This window comes from Oncorhynchus clarkii, chromosome 2 (genome assembly GCF_045791955.1).
Source record: "Oncorhynchus clarkii lewisi isolate Uvic-CL-2024 chromosome 2, UVic_Ocla_1.0, whole genome shotgun sequence".
Taxonomy (NCBI): Eukaryota; Metazoa; Chordata; class Actinopteri; order Salmoniformes; family Salmonidae; genus Oncorhynchus; species Oncorhynchus clarkii.
This window is the reverse complement of record NC_092148.1, coordinates 29738437-29761008: the sequence shown is the minus strand read 5'-3', so window position 1 is coordinate 29761008 and position 22572 is coordinate 29738437. Positions and strand designations below refer to the sequence as shown.

At 41.3% G+C, this 22572-nt stretch overlaps 1 protein-coding gene across 1 annotated transcript; it reads right to left on the bottom strand.

Annotated features, from left to right (window-relative positions):
- Nucleotides 1-13344: 13344 nt before the first annotated feature.
- On the bottom strand, nucleotides 13345-22043 carry LOC139380848 (uncharacterized). Its single transcript, XM_071123953.1, has 7 exons — nucleotides 21730-22043; nucleotides 19411-19531; nucleotides 18128-18294; nucleotides 17644-17831; nucleotides 17349-17493; nucleotides 16229-16353; nucleotides 13345-15560 (listed from the first exon to the last, which is right to left on the bottom strand). Exons 1-7 carry the CDS (start codon nucleotides 21776-21778, stop codon nucleotides 14526-14528), a joined length of 1830 nt encoding a protein of 609 aa, XP_070980054.1. The 5' UTR covers nucleotides 21779-22043; the 3' UTR covers nucleotides 13345-14525.
- Nucleotides 22044-22572: the final 529 nt, after the last annotated feature.

Genomic DNA, 22572 nt, shown 5'->3' with positions numbered 1-22572 from the left:
CCAGTCACGCCATTCCTCCTTTCAAACCTCTCCCTTTATCTCGCAGACTACTTTTCCATCCTTGATTTCTTTCTCTATCAACCCCCGTCTCCTGCCTTGATCTCCCTTCCCTCTCCACTCACCGTCTCACTTTTGTCTCTCCCCTGATACAAGTTCCTCTCTTTCTTCCCCTCCCCCCTCACTCCCCAACCCTTCTCTGTCTCTTTTTACACTGATCTCTGATTAGTCGCTGGAGCTTGCCCACTGTTCTGTCTCATTAAACATGGAGCTCAGACTGGCTGAGACAGAGAGACAGTGAGAGCGAGGTGGCAGCTGGGCGATATGGACAAAAATCTATTTCACTATAACATTTCACAACTGAATGCTATCAGCAAAATGCCTGTGATAAGTGATCGCTATGGTAGGTGTCGATCATTTTTAGTTTATCCTCCCAGATCTAGTGTGTGTGTGTGTGTGTGTGTGTGTGTGCGCGCGCATGCACGTTTGCGTGTGTGTGTTCATTTGTGCGTGCACAAGCATGTATGCGTGTGTGTGTTAAGATAGTTCAATACCGTGTGACAGGGTTTAAAAAGACACTAAGAGGCTTCATCCAAGGCCATCTCTTTGTGTGCCGGGTTGGGGGGTTATTTAAAGCATTTACTGTCCACACCTGCCTCTGGTGTATCAGTAAACAATGCAAGCTGGACTTGCCAGCTCCCTCTTCTCATCATATACCACCAGTGACAGTCTGACTAAGAGTAACTGGACTGCCCCTGCCAGAACAAAGCAGCTGAAGAGACCAGCTGTATTAGTTCCTGTTATAATGGAGAATCCGTGATCAGTCAGTCAGTGTACAAATCAGTAATCAGTCAGTCAGTAATGCTATAAATACACCATTATAGTGACATACAAGTGAATTTAGGTGACACATAACTAATATGTCAGCTTAAGTAACATACTGTATAGCTACAATGGTTAAATGCCACTATTTGGACATTCTAATGAGACCATGTTGAGAAATTAGTTAGCGGTTCTACAACTCCGCTCTTTTACAACTCTCTTCAATATGGCACCCATCCGCTGTCAAGATGACACTCAACATCCTCTTCTTCCTCAAGCAATGGAAAACTGCTCCAGCTGTATCCAAATAAACGTTGCTTTCATCTTTTCAGACACTTGCAAAAGCAACAGAAATAGACCTTAATGGACATTAAAAGTACTCTGAGAAGATCCATCATTTCCGGCCGGGCCATGGCAGCTGTCTAAATGCATTTTCTAATCAAAGACCCATTAAGACCTCATTAAAATGCAAGGGGGTGATGGGTGGGGTGAACAGGCGTGATTGCATCCAACTAAAGGCAGACTTCAATCCATTAAGTCATTTGGAGGAAGTGGGTTTGCAGGGAGGAAGTGTGGGCCTCGGATGGGGGAAGCAGGAAGAGGCTGCTCAGTGTAAGACAATTAGATCAATTACTGTTCACTCTGGGTAGAAAGAAATCCTGAGTGCTGCAGAACCTTCCGTACTTCATGCATGGTGCATAGTACTATTGTAAATTTGACACATTCTTGTTAGGGCTAATAAGAACTAGAAACAGGGGCTTTGCAAGGTCAGCACACTGTACCTGCCTGTCTATAGACTAGTAGAGAGCAGTGGAGCCTCCTACTCAGTGAATTTCATAAAAATGGTAAAACATTGAAAAAGTTTTATTTTTTAGATAAAACTATTCTAAATATATTCACGTCACCAAATAATTGATAAAAACAAACTGTTTTGCAATGAAAGTCTACAGTTGCCTCAACAGCACTGTAGGCTGTAGCCAACAGCACCATGGTGTAGCTGGGAGACAGCTAGCTTCCTCTAGGTACATTGACTTTAATACAAAACCTAGGAGACTCTTGGTTCTCACCAACTTCCATAGAATTACACAGTAATTATGACAACTTCCGGAGGACGTCCTCCAACCTATCAGAGCTATGGCAGCATGAACTGACATGGTGTCCACCCAATCAAAGGATCAGAGAATTAATCTAGCACTGAAAGCATAAGCTACAGCTAGGTAACACTGCAGTGCATAAAATGTGGTGAGTAGTTGACTCAGAGAGAGAAAGACAATAGTTGAACAGTTTTCAACAAATGGATTTCTTCAAAAATGAAGGTGAAGCAAGAGCGAGAGAAAGGGAGAGATTTCGTCATTCTTTCACTTTCAGTTTCACTTACTTAGCTAACAAATGCAGCTGGCTAGTTTAGTTACTCAAACACCCAGCTCAAACAGAGGGATGCTATGTTAGCTAGATGACTATCCAACACAACAATGGAACTCTTCCAAGTCAAGGTAAGCTTTTGGTTTTATTAATTTATTGCCACCAAGATCTGCCCGTGTAACTGCTTACTGACTATACACTGTAACGTTACCGCATGATTGTAGCAGGTTTACTAACACATTAGTTCTATTAGCTATGTTGACTACGACGTTACTTTAGCTAATATTGGGACAATGATGTAGGCCAGGGGTGTCAAAGTCAAATGGACGGAGGGCCAAATAAAAAAATCAGCTACAAGACGAGGGCCGGACTGTTCGAATGTTCATTGAAAAATTTTTAAATGACGCATATAGTCTAGTGAACCTAATTGAACCTACTGAAAACCTAACAAATATATTACAATATGATCAGATAAATAAAGCAATATTTTCTTATGGCTCTGTCAGTAATCTTTAATTTTCAACAGACACAAAAGACAAATTTCCTTTATATAAATATCCCCATAACATGAACATTAAATGAAAGAAACCGGTATTCAAGGCACCATCAGTAGACTATATTTTCTATTTTAGCAAAAGTGGGCTAAATTTACTTCAAAGAAAAAACAATAATAGCAATTTTCTATCATCCACTCAACTGAAATATTTTTAAAATATAATTGGATTGAAATACAAAAAAATAAAGTGCAAAAATCTATTAATCAAAAACAACACTTTGTTTAAGGAGAAGTAACATGCAGTGAAAACAAATATTAAATTTTAACTTTTAAACTTGAACTGAGTAAAAACTCTAAATATGTGATTGCACAGTAATGTTCACTTGTTTGAGGTTGAGGGTGATACTTGGTGGTGTCCCATCTTTTCCACAAGTTCATCAATGTTCGGGGTAAGGCTCTGAGCTGAAGAAATCCTCAGAATTGAGTGGAGGTGTTCAGCAGTAAGTCGACTTCTGTGTGATGTTTTGTTCAGGTTCATCAAAGAAAACAGTTGTTCACACAGGTATGTGCTGCCAAACATAGACAACGTTTGAGCAGCCTGGATGCGCAGCTGGGGCATTGTGCCGGGGAGGAAACGGGCGAACTCCGCAGCACCCACTGCCGCATATTTTGCCCTCAGTGCATCATTGCATTGGAGGTCAATCAACTCCATTTGGAGGTTTGGTGGTGAGCTTTCCACGTCAACAGCAAATGGGTTACCGAGCAGTTCCAACCTGCTTTTTTGTGCTTCAAAGTCAGCAAATCGGCGTCGAAAGTCAGCGGCAAGCATACCTATTTTATCAGCCAACTGTGTGCTCGGGAACGCACTGGTAGAGAGCTTCTCTTTCATGGTCTGGCAGCTGGGAAAGTGGCTCAAATTTTCTTTCCGCATCTGCGTCTCCCACAGAGTCAGTTTGGTTTTAAATGCCTTCACTGTACTGTACATATCAGAGATGACACGATCCCGACCCTGCAGCTGCAAGTTTATTGCATTCAGATGACTCGTAATGTCACACAGAAAAGCCATTTCACACAGAAACATTTCGTCTCGGAGTTGTGTTGTGTCTTTCCCTTTGCTGTCCAAGAACAGACAAATCTCCTCACGAAGCTCGAAACATCTTTGAAGCACCTTTCCCTGGCTTAGCCATCGCACCTCTGTGTGATAAGGCAAATCACCATGCTCCGTTTCTAACTCCGTCAGAAATGCCTTGAACTGGCGGTGATTCAAACCTTTGGCTCTGATAAAGTTAACTGTGCGCGTGATGATGCTCATTACATGCTCCATTTTCAAGGCTTTACCGCACAACGCTTCCTGGTGTATGATACAATGATAAGCTGTCAGCTCACCTGTCGCGTTTTCCTCTTGCATCTTTTCCCGTATCTTCGCCACCAGTCCGCTCCTGTGTCCACACATCGCAGGTGCTCCGTCGGTTGTCAAACCCACGAGTTTTTCCCAAGGCAGCTCCATCTCATTTACACATCTTGACACCTCTTCATACAAATCATGCCCCGTAGTTGTGCCATGCATAGGACGTAAAGCCAAAAACTCCTCTGTCACGCTTAGGTTGGAGTCCACTCCGCGGATGAAAATTGACAACTGGGCAATGTCAGAAATGTCGGTGCTCTCATCCACAGCCAAGGAATATGCAATAAAATCTTTTCCCTTTTTCACAAGCTGCTCTTTTAGATTGATGGACAACTGGTCTACTCTCTCGGCAATGGTGTTTCTGCTCAGACTCACATTTAAAAAGAGTTGCCTTTTTTCTGGGCAAACTTCGTCACAAACTTTAATCATGCAGTTTTTGATGAAATCCCCCTCCGTAAATGGCCGGGCTGATTTAGCGATCTCTTCTGCCAAAATAAAACTGGCCTTGACAGTTGCGTCCGCGTGTGTGTCCGCGTGTTTCGTTTCATAATGTCGTCTCAGATTATACTCTTTCAGTACCGCCACACTTTCTCCACACAGAAGACACACAGGTTTTCCAGCTACCTTCGTGAACATATACTCCGACTCCCACCTTGTTTGAAACCCCCGGTTCTCAGTATCCACCTTCCGTTTTGCCATTTTTGATGGGTATCTGAAAGTTAATTTTACTGTGATGCTGACGACTGCTGTGCCAATAAATATTGAAATGAAGCAGCCTACTGCTCGGTGCGTCACCTTTGCATTGTGGGAAATGTAGTATTGGTGCGTGTAAAAGATCTGCGGGCTGCCGGCTTGCTGCGGGCCGGTTCTAATAATAAATCAAGATCATCCCAGGGGCCGTAAAAAACCTTCTTGCGGGCCGGATGTGGCCCGCGGGCCTTGACTCTGACATATGTGATGTAGGCTGTCTGTAGCGGTTATGACGTGGTTAAGCGTGGCAAGGATTTTTCATCTGGTCATATAGAGCTGATGTGTTGTGCATTGAAGTCCATAAACGAAGGGAAAATGTGAGAGGAGGAGAGTGCATAGAGGCTAGAATGAATACAAAACGTGGTTGCTGTGATCTGGGGTGTATTCATTCCGCCGATTCTGTTGAAAAACGTTTCTTTAACGGAAACAAACGAAACAGGGATAAAAATACATGAACTTGTCCAATAGAAACTCATTTTTGCAACTGTTAGACTAATGATTACACCTTAGATAAGCTAGATGATGGCAAGAGTGTGAAAGGTGATATTGAATGTGTCACTGCTATCTCAAAATTTTCTCTCTGTGTGCACCTACGTTGTAAACTTTCATTAATAGGCTAGGTTATAGCAACCTCATTGATGGGTAAAGGGAAAATTTGAGTATCATGTAGTAGCCTAAACCTATCGATGTTACATTGAACTGGGTGAATGAATATGAATGAAAGTCCTCCAACATGCTGCAATAGAAATAAAGCCATTCTCATTAACAAAATAATCCTCCTGCCTCATCATAAACGGCACTGACCGCCACTGTTATAGACCCATTTCCTGGCTACGTCATGAAAAGTTGCAAGCACAGTTCCGAATCGGAAAGCAGTTTGTTTACATGGAAGTAAATACGTTCACATCCAAATTTAGATGCAGCTCATGGAAGTCAGAAAATATGTAATCAGATGGTTATTGTCTACGCTACAACATCGCAGATGTGTTTTGACGGTTGATTGCCTAGCAAGCTAGCAAGCCAACGAGGCAAGGTAAAATATCGCAAATAGAGCTAGATAAAACTAGAAGAATAATATACTTGTTGAGCATAGCTATAGCCATCAGTCTTGTGTGTTTTCATGGTCATGACTCACTCACTGCTAAGTTTGTCAAGATCCCGACATCAGTGTCTGCTACAGGGCTTTTTGCTTGTAAAACAAAAATTGCTCTATATCTACAACCTAATGAAGTTACTAAATGTAGGCTATCAGACATGAAGCTTCTCATCCTGTGTGTTTGTTTTTGTTGTTGTTGAAAGACATCAAATTGACATTTAAAAATAACACTGGCGTACGCATTGCTAATTAGCGTTAGCATTATATTTTCATGGGCAAAGTTGGCGTCTTGCCATCATGACAGGCAACTGTGTGAGAAACAGAGTTAACGGATCCAGCTTGCTCCTCAATTAAACTTTCAGATCAGAACAAAACTTCATTAGCAACGAGCCATGCATATATTTCAATGGAGCAAGCTAAATTGGTCCATTTTATCCGAGCGGAACCTAATATGCGGAAGTAGGAAAAAAGATAGCGACTGCCAAGAGAGAATATTGGGGTGATAGTGGGTTGTAAAAGATACCAAAATTGACCCGTTCCTCTTGTCTAGTCCCATCAAAGTCTTCAAACGTTAGCTGATAAGATTTTCATTACTTCAAAGGAAATTGATTTTGCCCCCATCAAGCTGTATATTTTTCAGAGGCTGCCTTTTGCCTCAGATCAGAGAATATGGTAAGTGAGCCCATCAAAATGCCCACTCTCAAAGATAGAAATTTGGAACGAAGGGTTTAGAGTTCAACTCCCAAAGGAACTATTAAGCAATCTCCATATAATATATAAGCTGATAAGTTAAGAAACACCAAAGAGCAAAAAATAACTGTATTTCTCTTAGATAACCTCTTTATTTTCAATCAATCGTCTCCTGGTTGTGTTTTTTGAAAAATACGATGCTGGCTTTTCCACCTGGCTGTTTTGTTTGTGAGAAGAGGTTGATGTAAACAATATCCTTTGCTAGGGTCAGTACGAGCTATTAATCCCTGAAAATTATTTCTCAGTGAGTAAAACTCCCACCCCATCAATATATTCATTGATTGAGGGCAGGCAGTGACACTTTTCACTTCAGTTTGAAATGCAATTTGCACTTATTTCAAAGAACTCTATTGGGATTCGCTCAGAAAGTTCTTGGAGAATCGGGAACTACTGTATGTTAGAAGAGACCAGAGGGTCATCACTGCAATTCTCTCTCTTTTCTTCTTGGGTATGGAGAGAAGGAGACAGGAGAGGATGTGTAGAGGGAATGTCTGACAGATAGAGTGGAGTTTCTGTCAGAGTGTTGTTGCAAGTGAACACAGTTTCAATGGTCTGGACATCTGTCCAAAGGAAACAGTCAAAGTAAGAATAAAAGTCTGCAATACCAGCCAAGGGGCTGGACAGTTTCCCCTATCCTTTCTCCCCCTCTCACATGAACAGGATGGCTGCATTATCAGGATGGCTCTTTCACTACATTTTCACTACATTTTGATTTGCATACAGGCTATTGTTAAAAAAAGAGGATAGTCTAAGTTTGGAACAGTGCTAAAGTTGTCTATCGACAGTAAAAAAGTAGTGCAACAGAACCAGTTTCAACAGAAGTATCTGATCATCAATGAATTCGAGAAAAATGCATCTGTTGTTTAACACAGCAGCCGTGTATCATCAGGCAGGCCTATATGCACTTGTATGCACACCACATGATCCTCAAACCAAATACTGGCCAAACTCGTGTTTCTAAAAGTTAATTCAAAGGCAATGTATGGCCTAATAAGGCATTTTTTGTTTAATTGCTATTTAACTCTAAGGATCTTTCTATTTTTTCTTCTTCATTTTATAGAGCCTAAATGCTACATTTATAGGCATGTTGGTTGAAGTGCTGTTGTTGATGTGTTGTTGAAGTGCTGAACACTGCTACCAGCCTCTAGCGTGTCACAAATGCTTCATAATGTATTTCTTAAATGGCAGGCTATAGCCTTGAAATAATATTAATATTGACAATAATATAGCCTAAATAATACATGTTCATTCCTTCTTAGGCTACCAGGCTTGCTCCTGACTGATTTAGAGTTAGTATGTTGTTAAGTAGCCTATCGAAATAATGAATTGATAGTGACAGAATCACACATTACTTCCCAAGCAAAGTACATTTTTTGTTTAGTCAGCTAGAGAAGGTTGTAGTGCAGGCTCTGAATGTCATAGAGATAAATCAAAGATACCCCATATGCATCGGAGTCACGTCTTTCCCTGCATTTTACAGGATGTTTCTAGCATAAAGCATTGCGGACTAAAGCGTAGTTATAGATCGCTTTATATAATTAGGTCCAAAATGCATTATTTATCTTAAAACCTCTTAGGGATCCATTCACCCCCATTCCTGCTCAGATCCCGGTAATGGGATTGATTCATCCAGTGAAATTGCAGTGCGCCAAATTCAAAAACAGAAATACTCATAATAAGAATTCATTAAACATACAAGTGTTATACATCAAAATACAGCTTAACTTCTTGTTAATCCAGCCACAATGTCAGATTTCAAAAAGGCTTTACGGCAAAAGCAGACCATGCGATTATCGGAGGACAGCACCCCGCATACAAACACATGAAAATCAGATTTCAACCAGGCAGGTGCTACACAAAAAGCAGAAATAACGATATAATTCATGTCTTACCTTTGAAGATCTTCTGTTGGCACTCCAAAATGTCTCATAAACATCACAAATGGTGCTTTTGTTCGATAAATTCCTTCATTATATCCCCAAAATGTAAATTTACTTGGCGCGTTTGATTAAGAAATACACCGGTTCCAACTCGCCCAACATGCCTACAAAGTATCTAATAAGTTACCTGTTAACTTGATCCAAACATTTCAAACAACGTTCCTAATCAGAATTGATGTATCCTAAAACGTAAAAAATAGATAACATTTAAGACGGTAAATACTGTGCTCAATAACGGACGAAAACAAAGTGAAGCGTGCTCCAAAAGACTTGAGTCCCTTTGTGTGACACATGGAAAGGAAAGGAATACTTCTTCATTTCTCAAAGGAAAAACATCAACCAATTTTTAAAGACTGTTGACATCTAGTGGAAGCCATAGGAACAGCAAGCATATTTCTATTAAAAAGGGATTACCATAGAAACCTAATGGAAAACACTTTGAGCTCAAAAAACAATTTCCCTGGATGGATTGTGCTCGGGGTTTCGCCTGCCAAATTAGTTCTGTTATACTCACAGGCATTATTCAAACAGTTTAAAACCTCTTACTTCTACCCCCTCCTTTTTTGAAAATTCTGTTAAAAATCGCGCAACTTTTCAGCGTCCTGCTACTCATGCCAGGAATATAGTATATGCATATGATTAGTATGTGTGGATAGAAAACACTCTGAAGTTTATAAAACTGGTTAAATCACGGCTGTGACTATAACAGATCGTGTGTTTCATTGAAAAACGCAAGAAAAACTGCTCTCTGAAAGCAAAAAATAATTTCCATAAGTCACTTCCACCAGTTGTTAAAAGAGAACAGAATTTAATGGGAATCTGCCTGCAATTCATACAAATTCCGCACGGTGGCGCCATTGTCCTAATTTTCAATTGAATTAATTGTTGGAAAATCCTTCTGTCTGACCTCCATTTTCCCAGTCTTCACCCGGATGCAGTTGAGGGAGAGATCAGATGGCATTGTTTTTGAAGTGAAGACCTATTGAAGAGACATCGCCCTGTAATCATTTTGATAGATTATAAACGTTTACTAATACCTAAAGTTGGATTACAAAAGGATTTCGAAGTGTTTTGTGAAAGTTTATCGTCAACTTTTTTAATTTTAAAAAATTACGCAGCGTTTAAAAACGATGATTTTTTCTGAATGACACAACTTCCATACAAAGCTATTTTGGGTATATATGGACCGATTTAAACGAAAAAAAGACCCAATAGTGATGTTTATGGGGCATATAGGAGTGCCAAGAAAGAAGCTCGTCTAAGGTAATGAATGTTTTATATTTTATTTCTGCGTTTTGGGTAGCGCCGGCTATCGCAAAATCTGTTGTTTACGTGTCGAGCTGGCATTTTGGGGGGTGCATGCTATCAGATAATAGCTTCTGATGCTTTCGCCGAAAAGCATTTTAAAAATCTGACTTGCTGGCTAGGTTCACAACGAGTGTAGCTTTAATTCAATACCCTGCTTGTGAATTTTGATCAAAGATTGAGTTGTAACGAGTACATTTAGCATTTAGCGTAGCGCATTTGCATTTCCAGGGGCATACTTGGGACGTCTGCGTGTCAAGTATTCTCAAGAAGTTAAGAAACTTCAGAGTGTTTTCTATCCACTAATAATATGCATATCCTAGCTTCTTGGCCTGAGTAGCAGGCAGTTTACTTTGGGCATGCTTTTCATCCGGACGTGAAAATACTGCCCCCTAGCCCAAAGAGGTTTTAAATTAACAAGCGGTAGGCCTATGCTTTTAGTCATTTTCTTTAACAAAAAAAGGGAGGGGGGGGTATACTTAGCTAACATACGGAATTGTTTTAGGATGGCTATACCATGGATCATTTAGATATTTGATTTGGAATTTTAGGACCCCTGTAGACATAATATACATATATTGATTTTGGCCTTGACTACTAAAGCCCATAGAAACACATTGACTAACATTCATCAATGGCAAAACAGTCAGTCAAAAATGTATCATAATGAAAAAGGTGTCCTATATCTAGGAGATATAATTAAGCTCTGGAAATATTTTTGTGTTTTGACACACATTTAACCCCTTTTTTGTTGGCAGAAAACTACCTCCATACTTCAATAAAAATGTTCAACCGGTACCGGGTTACCTTCAGACGCTTCCCTTGACACTTGTGGGGGTCGTAGAGCAAAACGGGGAACACCGTCATGCTCCTGAGTCTCATATTTCCATAGAGTGGTCATATCAGTTGTAGGCCAAACCGTTCGGACGCTACAGAGGTTTTTGTGAGAAGACCAATTTTCAGGAAGTCTCCTGGTCTGTAGCTCTGCCACTTTCCACCACAGATGCGGAATGCTGACATAGGCGGATGTGGTGGATTGAGACGCAGCCCATGCAAAAAACAATGATATCTCTAGCTTAAACTGACGGATTTTGATGGGGATCTTTTTATTTGTTAATTAGATTGACGTTCTAGTGTGTCATTAGAATCTTATTAATTAACACACCAAGCCCTTCGCTGACACCGATGAAATTGGCTGACAAAATCTATGGATAGTAGACTATAATTTTGTCTGTCAAACAGTCTCCAACACTAAGCCTGAAGACTGTTTAAATAAATGAGGCCTTCTCGAATTTCAGCACCTATGCACTTTCCATCTCCATGGTTGCCACTTCATGGTAATATAGGTTATGTAAATAACTTGAATATGGCTAATTGTGAGGGCTATAACTCTGATAAAAAGCTTCATTATGGGCAATGAAACATGTTGTTTTTATTATTGTTTTTATTTAAATCAATTATAGTGGTAGCAAGCTTACCTCCGGTCCTCCTTCTCATCTTCACACTCTCCCTCTCAAACTGAGGTTAGGGTTAAGTTCAGGCATTACCTCCGAATTCCTAAAGTTAGGCATTAACTCCGATTAAGGTTAGGGTTAAGGTTTAAATGTTTAAAACAAAAATATCTAAAACAACTTTCTGCCTGTAGGATTTGAACATGCAACCTTTGGAATCAGAGGCAGATGATCATGCCTACTTGAAGGTAACAGCTCTCACTGTTGCCCATAGTGGCCGGTTTCCACCTCATCTCCTGACATCCTGTGTGTGTGTGTACATGTTTTACTATACTTGTGAGTACTGGAAGTCCTCAAAATAATAGTAAACCAACTAATATTCAAAGAAGTTAGGACATTTTGCCTTGTAAAAAGGCTATTTTAGACTTCGGGGTTAGGGTTACAATTGTGGTTAAGGATAGGGGGTTAGGGTTACAATTGTGGTTAAGGATAGGGGGTTAGGGTTACAATTGTGGTTAAGGATTAAGGATAGGGGGTTAGGGTTACAATTGTGGTTAAGGATAGGGGGTTAGGGTTACAATTGTGGTTAAGGATAGGGGGTTAGGGTTACAATTGTGGTTAAGGATAGGGGGTTAGGGTTACAATTGTGGTTAAGGATAGGGGGTTGGGGTTAGGGTAAGGTTTAGGGGTTAGGACAAAATGTGATTTTGAATGGGAATCAAATGTTGGTCCCCAAAAAGTCCTCACAAGTATAGTAAGGCAGTGTGTGTGCGTGTGCGTGTGCCTGTGCGTGTGCGTGCGTGTGTGTGTGTGTGTGTGTGTGTGTGTGTGCGTGTGTGTGTGTGTTTGGTCATAAGATTTCCAAATGAGGTCTGGAGGCAAGACCCCCTTCAGGACAGCAGGAACCACATGAATAAAGTTCCCCTCAAGTCCGGTCAGCAACTTTATGTTAATGAGCAATTAAATCCATTCAATTATTACAAGTGATGTTTAACCTCTCCAGTTTCTCACTGCAGAACATCTGGTGTCAAATTGGATTTCTGACACCAGGTCCGAAGTAGATTTGAGTGAATTATGTCCGGGCCCAGGAGATTTACGTTAGGACACTTTTTTTTTTAAAGGATCAGAATTAATGTGGCTGAGTTATGACATTCCTGGAAAAGTTTCCCCCAAGAGCAGCCAGCGAATTCATATTTTAGCAGTATGACACGTTTGAATGGAACATGCTGCACAGCTACTCCATGATATCATACAAATTCAGGGCCCATACTCATAATGCATCTCAGAGTAAGCGTGCTGATCTAGGATCAGCCTTTTAGATCAAAATGAACACAATATTATGGACAGAGGGACCTGATCCTAGATCAGAGCTACTACTCCGAGATGCTTTATGAATATGGGCCCTGAACTTCTCCCAATCTTACCTTTTGCCTAGTTTGACAGTTGGTTGTACAGAAACCATAACATTGCAACTGGCAGCCACACTGTACTTTGGCAGTATCAATATCCCACCAGCTGACACTTTATTGTTTGAGTCATCTAATACACAGTATATGGGTGGAGGAGGACACACTGTATTCCTTTCTGAGACCTTTGTTTGCAGAAACCACCTCATTGGTTGACATGGCTGTGTGGGAGGTTATTCTGATATGTTTGGCTAATACCTAATGACAAGGAATAACACTGCTGGTGAGCCTTTCAGTGAGACAGCAGTGAAACGTCTTGTTATTCACACTGGCACTAATCTACACTAATCAATAATATTTTTTTTGAAGTAAAGAATATTCTTAGAAGTCAAGCAATTCTTAGAAGAAACACTTGATATATCAGCCCATCAAGACTTCCCCTCAACTTCCCCTGCTTACTAATGGTACTGAAGCACATGTTTGCTGAAGTACCTTTTGACAGCAATGATGGGATCAACCAATTCAGTAACACAATAGTTACCTTTTAATGAAAGCATCAAATTCACAATCATATTAGTTATAAAAGTGAGCCATATAAAAACAAATCAGTATTATACTGTACATATATGTTGAATATGTGATAGACATCACAGCATCAACTAGGAATACCTGCCAGTTTTAACAGTGTTTTAGCCTATTAATATATCAAAGTGTAGTAATAGCATAGGTAGTTTCACTTAGATACTACGACCATTTGGTGTTAGTAGCTCACCAGAGTACCATAACCACCACACCCTGGTAAAGAATTACCAACCCTTTTGTCTCCTGTCCTGTAATTTCATCACCTCAAAAGGGCAGCAAACAATGACTAGACGTTATTGAGGTCACATACTTCGAAGACCAAACACTCAACAAAGTCATTTGACACATTTCTCACCTAACTCATGCTGCCCCTTTTTTGTGTTTCTGACAATAATATTTTAGAAATGTATCACCTTCAATGCGAATATGAATTTAAATTGTGAAAATGTCAGTCATATTTTCTTCAGCATTGTGGTGCATCTAACGTGGAACACTAACACAGATAATATGAAGAACAAGAAACAATAAATAAAGAGACCAAGTATGATGAAATGAAAAGCTTTGTGCCTGTGACTGGCTGTTTACCACCTTATGCCACCGAGCTTGAATCACGGATGTCCATTTCATTTCTTCAAATGAAACAGAAACTTCACAGTCATGATTTAAATGAACATGTTAGTGTACATTTAAGATGTGTGTATGTGTGCACACATATATTGGTAGAACTAGCCTATTGCTGGAACTGTTGCGCAGTATGCAAATTAAATAGAGCGTCACAATATAATGTACACAAATCTATTTTACAGCATTTGATCTTATATCCTTGATCCTACATTTTTACAACACTTGATCCTCCTAGTCATAATGTTTAAAAAAGGGCCAAAATTATAGCTTTGATTCAGTAGGACTCCATTGAGGGGGCCATGTGTGCTGGATACTGGAGTAGGATCCTGCTCTTGTTTCTGAATCACAAGCTCCATAGCAGGCAGGAGAGGGACCGTGAAAGCCCCACTCTGCACCGCCGCCAAAACCCTCTCTCTGCTCCTTCCAACTTCTCCCTGCACTTTGTGAAGACTCGCTGAGACGGAACTTGTCTCTGCCGTACATTGGGGACCCACACAGAGCGAACAGGCACAGGGGCCCTTAAGATTATTTTAGGGGAACTAAAGAATTTGTACCACCCAACCTCCCAGAAAGAATTCACGGATTAGTTCATCTCCTCCTTCCTCTCCTTCTTCCGCTTCTTCCTCCTGATCAATCCAAGCCTGTTGTGGAGCATATGAGGAAATCCCAAAGTTATCCTCTGCTGTTAGCCCTAGAGGGGCAAGGGGTACCCAGTGTTGTTTGTAACCAGACAAGAATGTCATTGATGAGGTCTCGCAGTCTGCAAGGTTGATGGGAGGTATGGAGTGAGATGGTGAGTCATTGGAGTTATTGAAACACATTTGAGAGATTGGGGTGTATATTGTTCTCTCCTCCTCTCTCCCTGTACCAGGGTCCAAATACTCTGTCTCCCCCGTGGTGACCAGATCAGACAATAGTGATGCCCCTTGCCCAGTGCTGTCTAGGTCCCTCAAAAGGGGCTGCCCCTCAGTGTCGGTAGGCAGTGCCATGCTGGCCATGGCACTCTGTGTCTCTGGCTGGAGCAGCAAAGTGGACAACTGCAGTAGGCCATCAATACGCCGCAATGTGGGCAGTACCAGGGGGTGCCCTGTTGATTTCCTGTCTCCAACACACTGTTTCAGCTCAGGTGGTGCTCCACGCGAAAACAAAACTGGGCCACCTTGAACCCAACTGGGTTTGTGGTCACTGGATTCAGATGACCATGGAGAGTTGATGTTGTCTTCACTGTCTGGATAGCGATGGCATTCTTCCTCCACACCTTCATTAGCCACCTGCACTACGACCATGCTATAGTTGGTGGAGGACTGGGTGCTGTTGTTGGAGTGCTCTGGAGGTGGACCCTGCTGGCCCATGTAGGTGTCACAGTGCCTGGGCTGGACAATGGAGGAGGGTTCATCCTGGGGGGAATAGGACCCAGATCCGCTGCTGGTGAACCTTGGCCCCATCTGGAGTTTACCAGTCTTCAGGTCACCGTAGGAGAACCCTACAGGGTAATGATACGACTTGGCAATGGAGAAGGTGATGGCTTCTGGAGGGTGCCACAATGGAGGAGGGACGTTGCTTGTTGTCAGTTTCTGTGAAGAAGAGAAAGAGGATTTCGTTTACGTAACTATTACTAAAACACCTCTATGACCCCCTCTCCACCCACCAAACCCTTGAGGGGAATCATTGAGGGGTTACAATGTATGTCAAACCAAAATGTATTTGATTCTTTAACTTGTTCAATTATAATTCTGAACAACTTTCATGGCAAGAATGAAATGAGCTCCACTGAAACAACACTGCTGTAATCTTTTGTAATTGCTTTCAGTTCTTGGCATGAAATGCAAATGACAGTGATACAACTGATTAAACGGGTATGATTTCTCAGCATATGAGAGGAAATGGAATAAAACAGATACAACTTTGGGAAGATTGGTAAATGCGGCCATTTAAAGAGAAAATGAACAATGGTAAAGTTCAGTCATTTCATCATAAATCAGTGCATGTGTAAATTGCAAAGAGATAACATTTTATTGTAACTACTGTTACACATTGTGCCTTGTTCTAAGTTAGGTCTTGCCGTAGAAAAGAGCTGAATGTATTGCGTGTTGGTGGCTGAGATTAAACTCAGGTTCGGTTGCACCCTATTGAGGCCTCTCATACACGTGTTACTGTAAGTTTTGCCTGGAGGCCTGTATTTCCAGTATCAGGAACTGGCACTCCTTCATGTATGGGGAAATCCCCAATCTACATTTCTTACCAAGGCGTCTGGCATGTTACTCTTCTTTCTCGCATAGTGACGACACACCACCACCGGTAGCAGGAAGGAACCAAGTAGCAGACACCCTAAGAGGAGGAACCAGGGAAACAGCAGCGAGTGTTCACCTGGATAGGGGAAGATTGCTTCTATTACACCTCAGTAGTGACAATACAGCTGCTTCACTCTCAGAGCCTATTGGAAACAGGCCAATAGGTTGTAAATTGCCAGCACTATAGAGGAAGCGGTTAGAGCTTGGTTAGAGCGGTTGGGCCAGTAACCAAAAGGTTGCTAGATTGAATCCTCGAGCTGACAAGGTACAAATCTGTCATTCTGCCCTTGAACAAGGCAGTTAACCCAGTGTTTCTAGGCCGTCATTGGAAATACGAATTTGTTCTTAACTGACTTGCCTAGTTAAATAAAGTTTAAAGAAATAAAAAGTGTGGGCGTGTCTGTGAGGTCAGTCAGTACAGTAGTTTCAAGGAAGCGTAAGTAAGCGGCTCCATTCAGTCTTGTCTCCAGGAAGTGAGTCTTTATATAGTCTTTGAAAAGGCAGCAGGAATACCCTTAACAATGTAAATGTAAATCCGGGACACTCAAATTAGTATGACATGTTACTTTTGGTATGGTTACGAAAGACAAGCAAAAACGAAAGTAAGGTGGTTGGTCGTGGTGGATGAGTGGGTCTATAACCAACGATTGCGAGTTCACATCTCGTCAAGGAAAACTTGAGCATTTTAACTAATTAACAACTTTTCAACTATTTACTACTTTTTGGCTACTTTGCAACTACTTAGCATGTTAGCTAACCCTTCCCCTAACCCTAACCTTAACAATTTAACCTAACTCCTAAACTTAACCCTTATCCCTAGCCTAGCTAACGGTAGCCAGCTAGCTAACATTAGCCACCTAGCTAGTTCATAACATATTCAACATTTTTCTAATTCAGAACATAAAATACAAATTGCAATTCATAACATATCATACATGGACAGCCACAAATTAATACATATCATATCATACTAAATGGAGCGCCTTGGATTTTCATACAAAATAACACAAAATGCTCTGAGACCAGCTTGTTCATACATACAGAGCCTTGAGGGGCACCAGATGACCTCACCTGGTAATACCACACAGAATGTACGGCTCTCACTGGCATTTCGGTACATTTCTCTAGTCGGGATGTAGACCACATAGCCACAGTACTTTACGCTGTTGTCTTTTAGATGGTTGAGGACAAACTCTCCAGTTGTGTTTTTATGGACCTGTGAAAAAAAGTCAGCAGTTAGAACATGTTTGTGTATTCAATATGTGTGTGTGTGTGTGTGTGTGTGTGTGTGTGTGTGTGTGTGTGTGTGTGTGTCTGCATGCATCCATGCATGCATGCGTGTGAGCAGTACATGCGAGAGAATCACCTGTGCTGCCCAGCTAGGATGAGTGATGTTGAGGATATAGAGGGTTGGAGGGTTATGGTAGGAAAAGCTGGTACTATTGAAAATCTCCTCGATGGAAGTCTTATTATCCGGTCCTAACGGTAGGGTGACAGTCACTTTTAAAGATGACGTTGTGGGTGTCACAGACACATTGGCTGGCCCAAGGACAGCTGACATGTAAAAGACAAAATAAAGAGTGAGAATAAGACTAAGGAAAATAACAAATTAGTGACAATGTGAAAGAAAAGAGGATAAACCCTTTTAGCATGGGCCAAATGCTCACTGGAATAATTGGTGAGTAACATAAGCTTTCATGGAAACATACATTGATGTCATTAGGGAATATGAACAGAAAGTTGGGGCTATGTGTATGTATCACAACTAAGGATTCTGCCTTCTGAGCCAACACATAATCAAAAAACATCCCAATCTAGAAAAAGTGGGATAAAGAGAGGAAATTGCTTACTGTCTCTCAGAGGTTTAAACAGTGCTGTACGGCCTAGTGAGTGACTGTCGGCGAAAACCTCAGCATAGTAGGCATTTTGATAGATGTATGGTGTCTCTGCAGTGAGGTCACAAGAAAGAGTGGTGATGTTCTGGCACTCAATCTTCGGCTTGTATGGCTCTCCGTGTCTATAATGAACACAACAAAAGCATGATCAAACATAAAACACACTATGGAGGGAACCCTTAGCCAAAATGTTATGTTGCACTTTGAAAAAGTATTGAGAAACACTTTACTCGAAGCCTGCAGTTACAATGCTTTTTAACGTGTTATAAGCATGCATGAGCCTTTATCATGACATATCACATGTTGTAAATGTCTTGCCTTTCAGGGTGTGCGTGCGGCAGCTTAGCTTGCTAGACCACAAATAACACAACAGAGTTACGAAATACGTGTCTTATTTAACCCCTTACTTCCTCATTTAAAAATAGCTAAATTGTGTCAAACAGGGAACCGATATTGAGTGGGCATGATCAGGGCCAATCTTTTCCTGAACTGATTTGATGGTGGCGCTATGAGGCCTTGAATAAGGACACGCGAGCAATTCCAAGTGACAGTCTCGGAGAGACAAATCAATGTGATCGGTGTGGCACTTGACATTTGCCCGTCAGACGATGTCATGAGCAATTAGATGAGCTGACGTTTCCACTTGGTCAAAGGATCTCAAAGAGGCATTGAGTGATTGCGATGAAAACATTTGCCTCACATAGCCACAGGTGAACTGAGTGTCGTTTGTAAAGTTGAACGTACATTTTTACAGGCAATTTTTTTCACAGATTTATCCCTGTGGTGTGCAGGGAAACAGAGTGAGGCCTGTGGTAATGCACGGGCCAGAGCCTGTCTGCTAAGGCTTGCCCCAGTCAGTGGAGCTCAACCTGCAGCATGGAGAAGTACAGTAGCACCATAGTTTCAAGGCTGATGGCAGTAGGTGGAGCGGCAAATCGAAAGAGCAATGCACCATATCCAAAACAATGGGGAAAACAATGGGGATAACGATGGGGGCAGCAATAGGGACAATGATGCTGAAAAGGAGCATTGAGAGAAAGAAAATGACACTTCAACTTAAACATACACCACACACACACTCAGTCTCTTCCCAGAGGCATATTTCTGTCTTTCAGCACACAGCTTTAAAATGTTTCTGACATAAGTCACATATCACCCTAGGTCACACTAGCCTAGGCACATAAATATGCTGTTGGGTTGAAAGGTGAAAAGGTGACCACTGTTTTCCTGTCTCTCACCTTTGGTAATGGACACTGTAAAGGACCCCTTCATCTGGGCTGTCGACCTTGTTCCAGTGGAGCACAGTGTTGAAATTCCTAGAGATGAAGTATGGCTTCCCTTCACCAATGGCGGAACAACCTATAGATAAAGAGAAAGACGGTGGGGAAAGTGAACTTGAGACTGTCCATTCACCAATAGCATTCGTAGCATAACGTCTCGCTAGTCAGTACACAAAAAGCATTGCTCTATCGTTCAACATTGTCACGACCCATGTGACATGCTCACAACAACAGCCTCTGTCAAATCTGCCTCACTCGAGATACGCTTGCTCCATGTTCACTCACAGCAGCTGTGGGCCAAACTCAAACAAGGATTATGTGAGCTGGACTTTGTTTCTTTGGTAGCAGGAACTAAAATGTGTAATTGTTCCTGGTCTACAGAGGAGGGAACCTAAGCAGTTGGACATGTGGAAGCAAGCCAATTGTTTGATTTGAGTGAGAATAGGATGAAACAAAAGCAACAGATTGTGTCAGTAGGGCCCATCCATAAAGATACAGTGTCCGTTATAGGACAACCTTAATTCCTCAAGAAGTTTTCAGGACTATAATATGATAGAAACTGTGGTGGAAGAATAAGAAAAGGTGATACTCGTGACTTGCGGGTGCTGAGGCGTAGTGTGATGACTCAATCATGGTTTATGACATTGTTTGGATGGCTGACCATCTGTGGGCTATCACAGGGTTTAAACACACCTTATATGTGGATTTCTCTGGGGAGGGACGTTCCCACAGAACCCTGCGAGTACGGAGACCATTGGAGGTGTGAAGACAGATGAAAACGTGAAATCGACAAAATGAATGTTATTGTGAGTTAAATTGTCATGTTTGGATTGTTTCAAGAGTTCATAAAGAGCAATGCATTTTGATATTGTGTTACTGTGCTGTAAGTGCTATGCATTTATTGTTACAGGGAAACTGAGTTATTCTGTTAATCGAACGGCTGATAGTTCAAAGAGGGAGCGACACAGTGGCGCTCTGCTCTATTCTAAATTGAGTTGATTAGATTAGAATCTGGGTGTGTTTTCCTGTCTTTTGTTTTTACTAGCAAAGTGCAAAGAAATGTTCATTCAGGTTGAATGTGTGTTCATGCTTGAATTTGGTTAAAGGACAGTAAATTTGTTAGTATTTTGAGAACTCTTAGAGATCATTCTGAATTGAAGACAAGTGTAACCACGTTAAGCCTTAGCCTATTGGTGATAGTAATTTACTCTGATTAGTCTGTAGTGTATCATGTATATAATGTACACTGCAATTGTTTGAGTGTTAAGTATTTCATGACTAATACATCCTACTAGTTGAATTGAGTAAATGCATTCCTCCTTTTACGGAGTAATTCTTTGACTATACTCTTATAATTTATCAGGTCTACTGGTAGTTGTGATATACACAATAGCCACAGCATATGCCTTGGTACCACACTGACATCCCTGATCTGCTTGCTTCAATAAATGAATGCTAGTACATTGGTCGCCATAATGGAATAATGGTGCAAGTTAGACATGTTCATTATAGTCATACTGAGAGGTGATGGAAGGCTCGCTACCTTCACTATATCCTCTAGAGACGTACAGGGCCTGTTACTCACAATGTTGGAGTGAAATTGATGAATGTGGTTTATTATTATGTTCATAATTTTGACATAATGGTTGGATCATTTCCATCCAACTACATAACGGGTAGGATTTTCACTACACTACAAAATAAGTACTCTAGGAACAATTTATGCATGGTTAACCTTTCCCTTTTAAAACCTCAACTACGTATGTACACCACTTACGTCACAGTGCATCTGGTCATGTCTCATGCAGATTACAGGTTGCGCAATTGACAGTGACCAGAAAAGGATACACAGTCTCGACTCCCTTCAACATTAGCATTTTGATATCCTCTATAATAATGTAGTCGATATAATAGACCAGTCATGGAGCACTCAAATGCCCGTGGATCCGTTTTCCATTGATCGCTACAATTTAGAATGAGTGAAGTCCACAAAGGGTTCACTACTCTTTATCCACCAAGACCTTGATTAGAACTGAGGGGAAACCTCCAGAGCCTCACTACATCTAATTAATTTACAACTACATTTGAAACAAAGACTTTAGTGATGCGTCCCAAATGGCACCCTATTCCCTATATAGTGCAGTGCTTTTGTCCAGAGCCCAGTAGACTATTTCGGAAATAGGGTTGGCATTTGGGATGTAAGTCTAGGTTTATACCTACAAAAGAGTGCACTCATCCAAATCAAACAGGAGATCAGTAGTGCCCCATTAAACTCACCATAGTAGTACAGGAGTAGCACTATGACCTTCCTAGGCCACATATCCATTGGGCTTGAGGAGTAAGAAGAGTGAGATTCAAATCCCGTTCCCACTGTCTGTACTGTCCTGATTTCCTCAGGGAGAACCCACCATGTGATGTGTAGTAAATACGACTGCAGTCAAAGGGAAAACAATAGGAATGGTCCAGGTCCAAAATCAATGAAGACACAAGGAGAGACCAAGTCCCAATCCTCCGGGTATCGGTGAGCGGCTCTGGGCTTCATCGGATATCCTATCCATGACCTGAACCATCTCTGACCAGCTTAGGGAGAGGAGCACCCATCCCCAGGTGTGCTGCAGGTGAACTTTGGAACCGTCTTATCAACCTTGTTCCTGTTTTTCTCTCCCTATGCTCAAACTCCCTCCCACAAAGTCTCTATTACTGTGTTGACTGTCCCCCCTCTCTCTCTCTCTCTCTCTCTCTCTCTCTCTCTCTCTCTCTCTCTCTCTCTCTCTCTCTCTCTCTCTCTCTCATATATATATATATAAAAAAAAATGTTTTTCTTTCTCTTTCTCTTTCTCTCTCACTCTCTCTCCTGTTCTTGTCTTTCAGGTTTTATCTGAAAAAGGATCCTAAGTAATTACAAAAGAGGTATCACGCTATCTGGCTGTCTGTGAACACAGCTTACCCCTCCCTGGGAATAAACTGTATAACCTGTTTTCAGTTTCACCAGTATCTATTTCTGTGTTTATTGGTATTCAAACAACGGTATGTTACATTGTTAGTGATTCAATGGCACACCTTTCTGCTCACAACCAACAACCAAGGTGTGTACAGAACGTGAATTGTTGTATCGGAATG